The sequence below is a fragment of the Diabrotica undecimpunctata genome, chromosome 4 (genome assembly GCF_040954645.1).
Source record: "Diabrotica undecimpunctata isolate CICGRU chromosome 4, icDiaUnde3, whole genome shotgun sequence".
NCBI classification, from domain to species: domain Eukaryota; kingdom Metazoa; phylum Arthropoda; class Insecta; order Coleoptera; family Chrysomelidae; genus Diabrotica; species Diabrotica undecimpunctata.
Window position 1 is genome coordinate 8168814 of NC_092806.1, and position 7366 is coordinate 8176179.

Below are 7366 nucleotides of genomic sequence, written 5' to 3' on the forward strand. Positions count from 1 at the left end.
AAGTTACTTAAAAACTAATAGCTATAGGTAAGCCATTTTTAAATTTAGCAGCAAACGATTTTTTTTGTCGTGTGATTTTGTCGTTGTCACAATAGACACGATCAAATTTACGACCCAACCAACTCTGTCGTACTGCTGCAGACGTGCAGACTGACTTTGCTGTCTGCTGTCAAATCGCGCCGATTTGGTGGAATGGTGCAAATACAGGATCAAATTATGTATAAAGTATTATGTATTATAGGTACGTTCAACTTTGTAGCATTCGACAAAATTGTACTGCGGCGTTGGAATGTGAGTGGCGGGAGGTAGAAACTGTAGGTAACTAGATATAGAAAAACTCGTATTCTTAACGCAACAGCATTTATTACAAAAACATAAAAACAAACAGAATATACCATATACAAGCTCAATCGTCAACAAATTTTATCGGCAGTCATCGTAAATGATCTCTTAAATAACTAAATAATAAATTATTAAATATTAGAAAACAACACAAAATGGCAAAATGTAAACATTCACAATAAAGGATATAATAGAAATTGTCAAGCTTTAAGCTTCCATAAAAAATTTGAAAAGTATTACTCAAAACTTACGTTTTAACTTACATTTCTGTGCTATAAGAACGTAGGTGTATAATAAAACTCCTTATTTTAGGTCAGAAATTTTTCTCTATATCCCCACAAACTGTTCTGTCCTTTAAGGTTCATAAAATGGAACAACAAAAGGATGAGCCTTGTACAGTTTACTAGATTCTTGGTGGCCAAGTAGACTTTGTTCGTCAGCTCCATTTTTGTACCCGAATATAGCTTCGTTTCCGGCGAATTTGTTTTGGCCGTATTTTCCTTGGTCTCCTTCAACTTTGTCGATGGAATGTTTGTTTTCAAAGTGTCCTTCTTTTTTAGCTTCGGCGGAGTTGTATTTTGAATCTTGGTTGCCCCCTAAAAAAACAAAATATCATTGAATAGACTCATATATCGAAATATCGAAGGATTTCACAACCAATGAAAGACGAACTAACTTGTTTTAACCAGTAGAATACTAGCAATTTACACGTCTGTAAATTTTGAGGATATGTGACGTGTTTTTTGCAAATTTTGTATCTTTTGACCCCAAAATTTTAGGCACCGTTTATTTATGTCTTAAGGAAACTTATAGCATTTTCTTTTTCACGAAATAGGGGAAGAAAAGAAAACATATTTTGTGACGCAGACATTACCTGAAAAATATCTAAGACTATTGTCGTGAAGAAAGGAAAATCTACTATTGAGACCAAACTTGGCTAAATCAAGGCCATACTGTCTCAAAGGTGTGGCAAGAAATTAAATTTAGAAACCGTTGACAAGCCTTTATTGAAGGGTAATCATCAGGTCTGAAAACACCAGCGATCAAAGTTTTTATTGAACCTTGCACCAAATTCTGTCGTCATTATGGACAGTGTATCCTACCATAGCCAATAGTTGGAGCCGTCGCCAACAACTGCCTGTCGAAAAGCTGACATGATGAACTGGCTCTCTCAAAGAAATATTTCATTTGACGACAATATGTTGAAAGTAGAAATAATAAATCTTGCAAGGAGACATATACCCGAATAAAAGAAGTATGTTACCGACGAAATGGATCGTACAACCTGTTGTTCGTAGAGTTACTGATTTCGTTCGTATTCCATAGAGGGCGTTATAACATTTTGCTCAAAGTTATGATCAAAAATTGAACACTTTTGGGATAGACCTCTTATATACAAAGTAAAGCGTGATATTTACCTTTAAACTCTGATGCTCCTTTTTCTCCAAAACTACCACTCTGACCATTGAAAGCATAATTACCACCTTCATCATGGGCTTCATCGTAATACTCTTCCGATTTTCCCGATTCATCCTTGTGATGCGAGTTCTTAAAACTTTTGATTTTATGGCCTTTTTTATGACCTTGTTTAGCTGTTTTTTCTTCACCACTTTTACCTACAAAAGATGTACAAAATCTTTTTTGCTATATAGATACGAAACCACAACCACTTTTAAATATTACCTTCTTTATTGTAATGTTGCCCTCCTTGATATTCTTTTCCATCTTCATAAACTTTTTTCTCGCCATCAACATTAGTATAAAATCCAGAGTCTCCTTTAACATCTTTAGCTGCTACTTCTCCTTTCACATACCCTGATTTTCCATGATTAGCTTCCTCACCTTGTTTACCTTCACTCTTTTCGTATTTCTCGTCATTTGCGCTCTTTTTTCCACCACTAAATTCTTCTTTGGCTAGGTGCTGACCTCCGATGTGGTGAGGAATGTGGTGCTGAAGACCAAGACCTCCTTGCAAACCACCTTGTAATCCACTCTGTAATCCTCCTTGTAATCCACTTTGTAATCCACCTTGTAATCCACTTTGCAATCCTCCTTGTAATCCTCCCTGGTATCCTCCTTGTAATCCTCCCTGGTATCCTCCTTGTAATCCTCCTTGAAGCCCTCCAAAACCTGTTCCGGCACCTAGAAAGCCAGTTTGAGTGTACTTCGGAACTATTTGTCCCCCAAATGCTGCTCCGATTGGGACTACCTGGCTAGCTGCTAACTTTGGACTTAAGAATTCATGTCCTCTAAAAAATAATAACTTAAATAAAAATTTGTGTAAAAAAAGAAAAAAGCCAAAGAAGAAATTATACAGAAAAATTTTCCGCGGAGAGAATTTTCAACGCTAAAAGGAAAATCTATACCAGGAACGCCTATCGGAAACCTTGAGACAAGCACTCTATGATTAATACGATTATTGCTATACGTGAGAAAACAGTTGGCTTTAAAAAGGCTGTCAAACTTTTTAATGTACCAAAAATAACGTTGCAACGTATTGTTCATCAAACCGAATATTCTGCAGATGAAGTAGTTAAAAAGAAGTTAGGAAGAAGGTATGCCTTGCCAACTTACTTTGAAAAGCAGCTAATTAAATATTTACTTTTAATGGAGAGTATATTTACGGAATAATCTTAAACATTAATTCGGTGCTAAAGAAGAAACTGGTCGTGCATGGCTGAACTACTTTTTGCGTCGTCACCAGGACAAGCTATCTATTCGCAAATCTACGGGTACGTCTATGTCAAGAGTTAATGGACTATAAGAGATAATTTTGCCTGTTGATATTACTTCGGTTTCTAAAGCAAAAAGAAAAGTGTTTAATAGAGATCTTAAGCCTTCTTCGGCAGCTGTTATCACCAGTTCACCTTACAAAAATGAATTAGAGGAATTTACGAAAAAAAGTTACACAATTAAATTCTTGTCTTGACCAAGAGCAGATTCCTACACCTAGCACTCACTTATGCTTTGCAAGTTAGGTTGGCGAAGGCATCTCTTTAAAAAAAGCAAACAAAAAAAGAGAAGATCAAAAGCAGGAGAAGGAACAGAATTTTCTGAAGAAGGGTGTGACAGCGTTGTTTCTAGCGCATCTATTGGTCCAGACAATTGTTTGGGCAGAGTACCTAATTTAAAAGATTATGCAATATGTATATTCTGCGAAAGAAAATTTTCCGAGGATACAAATGGTGAACTATGGGCCCACAATGTGCGAAATGTGGGCATTTTCGAAATGTGAGAATTTTGTATTTCTTTTTGAAACTGTTTTCAAGATGTTAATTTCCTTAATAAATGTAATAAATTATTAATCACACGAGTTAATGATTAATTTTTGTCGATCCACAAAAAATTAAAACATTTACGTACAAAAACCAAATTGGGGTTCCATCCTACCACCTTCTCTTCTTTGTTCATGTGCCGAGCTCGATTATCGAGCGTTGGCTATCAAATTGGCTACAGTCATTTTGTTGACGGCAGCTCGGAAAAGAGATGCAGAGGATCTGTTAAACCAATCTCTCAGATTTCTAAGCCATGACGTTCTTCTTCGACCTGGCCCTCTTCTTCCGTCTACCTTGCCTTGTATTATTAAATGGAGTATATTATATCTCTCTGGGAGGCGCATAACATGGCCAAAATATTCAAGTTTTGGTATTCACCACCTTCTCTTCATTAATTTAGATTCTGTGACAAAAACTAATTATATGATAAAATGAACTCTATTATAAATTTAAAATTACCCGTATCCTGCTGGACCTGCACCAAACCCTGCTCCTCCAAATCCAAAACCACCAACTTCAGGCTCAGAAGGGTAATAACCTCCTTCCACTACATGATAGCCTCTAACAGGCATCGTGGAAGCAGCTGTCTTCATTACATCCTCTGTTTCATACCTAATTAGAGAAATAAAATAAAAAAAATTAATGATAATTAATAAATATACAGGTAGAGTATGATTTTTTTTGTTAAAGTGGGTGTAATTTACTAAATGATCTGAATGAGTGAGTAGAAAGTTGAGATTTGTAAGGTACTAGAAATTCGAGAAAACATTTTTGATTTGTTAATTTGTTTCAAATAAATAACAGTGTATCTTTTTATGCATCAAAAAGTTTTAATAGAAGAAATCCAGATGCTTAGTAAAACATCACACTACTCTCCAAGTATGTTCAGAAAGGTTATTGTAATTCAAAAACACTCTATTAATTTTAATCTTGAAAAAGAGGGTTTGCACCCAAAAGAACAACACTACGAAAGGCTCTCACGCCATGAAGTACAAAAATTCTATTCAGATGGATCAAACACACAATATTGATTCGAATTAACCAACAGATCACGAGGCGCTGACGACGGCTACAAATATAACAATACTTAAAGAATATTTACCTTAAGCAAATCTATCTTTTGGCTAAAGAACAATATCTGCCTAAATCAACCCAGTTTATCTGTTTTTCACCTTCAATGTAGAGAAGAAATCACGAATTCAGAAGTTAAAAAGAATCTTACACGAGCTAGAAGGTCAGATAATAGAACAAGTGATGGGGTTAAAATATCTAGGCATCACATTATCTAGCTACGGAAAGCTTAAAACTAAAGTAGAAGATTAAGTGAATAGAGCAAACAGAGCCACAGGGTGCTTGAATGAAACAATATGGAGAAATAAAAATATCAGGAAAGAAATGAAAGGCAGAATTTACAAAACAGTCATCAGACCAATAATGACATAAGCCGCAGAAACACAACCTGAAACAAAGAGGACAAAAAGTATGTTAGAAACAGCAGAGATAAAAACACTTAAAAAAATTGATGGTAAAACACTATAAGACAGCTAGAAGAACAGATGTACGACGTAGATGCAAGGTGGAAAACATCAAGGACTGGGTAAGAAATAGAAGAGTAGAATGAAACGATCATATAAGCCGAATGACAAAAAATAGAGTAGTAAAGACGGCAAGAGACGTTTCCCCAATAAGAAGATGATCAGGAGCAAGACCACGAAAACGATAGAACGACAACTTACTGAAGGCATATTGAAAAACAGAGTCATGTCTATATAACAGGAACTAGAAGAAGAAGAGGACTTCTAAGACCTGCTTAATGAGAAAAAAAAATCATCAGCGATGAGTGCTACATTTTCTGTATAGCGAACAACAAAAGATTCCCCTTTTCCTACAAGCAAAATCCACAATATTTCCAACATTCCAACGATAATTGAGGGAATAAACTCTTGGAACAGAAATTTCACACTTAAAAACATTGTGTGGTGACATTTTAAAAGCTGGTTAGTGAAGTAAAGAGATATCTATAGAATCGAAGCTGGCTAAATAAGATTTTGGAAAAAAGTTCACAAGACATAGACATAGTAATGAAGAGACAAGACAACTGAATACCGATCAATGAGACAATAAAAAATGCAAACAAAATGGAAATATCATAAACAGAATGGATGAAAATATACCAACTCAACAAATGCTTAATTACAAAGCGAAAGAAAAAAGACCTAATGAAAAGATGTATAATCTCGGAACAGGCAAAAAAATACCAAAACCTTCGAACGAATATTGAGGTTAGTCAATTTTTGCGCTCAAACGGGAAGGTTTGTCAGAAATAGAAGTGTGTCTCTTTTGGAATCAAAATTTAATATTACTTGCATATTAAAATAATTCTGTAAAACATAATTATTCTCTTGGATATGCCGTACAGCTAAACTAAGGACATAGAAAGCCCTTTCTTCTTCGGGTTTATTTTAATATTGTAAAGCAGATAAAATTAATAACAATAATGATATATTAATTTTTTACATTATACCACGTACCTGTATTTATACATCGGCTGTCTAGATACATCGTCACATAGCACCAGAGGAAGTAAAAAAAGCGCAGACAACTTTTTGACCATGTTTGATGTGATCACCGAAAGGAAACTAAGAACTAAGGTATAATAGGTCTTAATTAGATATTTATAGTTAATGATTTTGTAAAGTAACGCTTCGCTTGAATGGTTCAGCTTGAAGAATGAACGGCTCGGTACAGGGTTAATCATTTAACAAATCACTGGTTTACTTTCTTGTCTTTTTTTTTTATTTGTGGTAAGCAAATGAAGTGTAACCAGATGTATCATAAAAAGATACTTAGAAGAAACTATGTTAAATTCTGATGTTCTTTATCTTCTTGATTTATAAAATTATTTATTAGCTTTGACTCACATCTTTTTGTAAACATTGTTTTCTGTAATTTTTGGAGTACATTTTTGGAATTTCTTATTGACGTGGAAATGTGTAAAAAATCTATATCGTGCTATTACACGAGATATTTTTTTAATATGCAGACTAAATCATTAAATACTTCTTACATCGCCAGAAGACAAAAATAATTAAAACTTTTTTTTCTTCTTCTTCAAATTTTAAGACAACATCTGTTTTTTTAGTTGTAGCCTTAGTGATTCCGATGTCCAGCGTTTAAGGGGTCTCCCGAAGAAATAAAGTCGTCCAAGTTAAAGACGAATTTAATCGACACTGAATAGAATAGGAATATGCTTTATTATCACTGAAAATTGTACAATTTTATGGACAAAACTTACAAAAAGTCATTAAAATTTACTGCCTTACCTTACGAACTAATAAGTTTAAGTTTCTGCATGTAATATCCAAATATATATATATATATATATATATATATATATATATATATATATATATATATATATATATACAGGGTGAGTCATGAGCAACTTTACATACTTCTACCATATGTAGAGTCCCTCAGGGAGCATATCATGTGGCCACTAAAAAATGTCAACTCCTCTTCTTTATTAATTAACAGGGTGATTTGTGTAATTGACCATTTATTTCATTTTACTGTAGTGTTTATACGGCTTATTTGATTTTTTTTAATTTTTGCATGATACAGTACGCTACTATCAAGCATTCGACTGGTATTAGCTAAACTAAAAAATTCCAGGACTGGCTTTGGAAAAATTAATTTAGGGATTCGTATTAAATATTACACCCTGTATATATTTTTTTTAAAATGCA

At 34.0% G+C, this 7366-nt stretch overlaps 1 protein-coding gene across 1 annotated transcript; it reads right to left on the bottom strand.

The window, feature by feature from the left end:
* Window positions 1-385: 385 nt before the first annotated feature.
* LOC140439105 (uncharacterized) lies at window positions 386-6278 on the bottom strand. Its single transcript, XM_072528794.1, has 5 exons — window positions 6149-6278; window positions 4077-4229; window positions 2026-2591; window positions 1761-1958; window positions 386-938 (listed from the first exon to the last, which is right to left on the bottom strand). The coding sequence occupies exons 1-5, from the start codon at window positions 6229-6231 to the stop codon at window positions 697-699; spliced, it is 1242 nt and encodes a 413-aa protein (XP_072384895.1). The 5' UTR covers window positions 6232-6278; the 3' UTR covers window positions 386-696.
* Between the last annotated feature and the right edge of the window lie 1088 nt (window positions 6279-7366).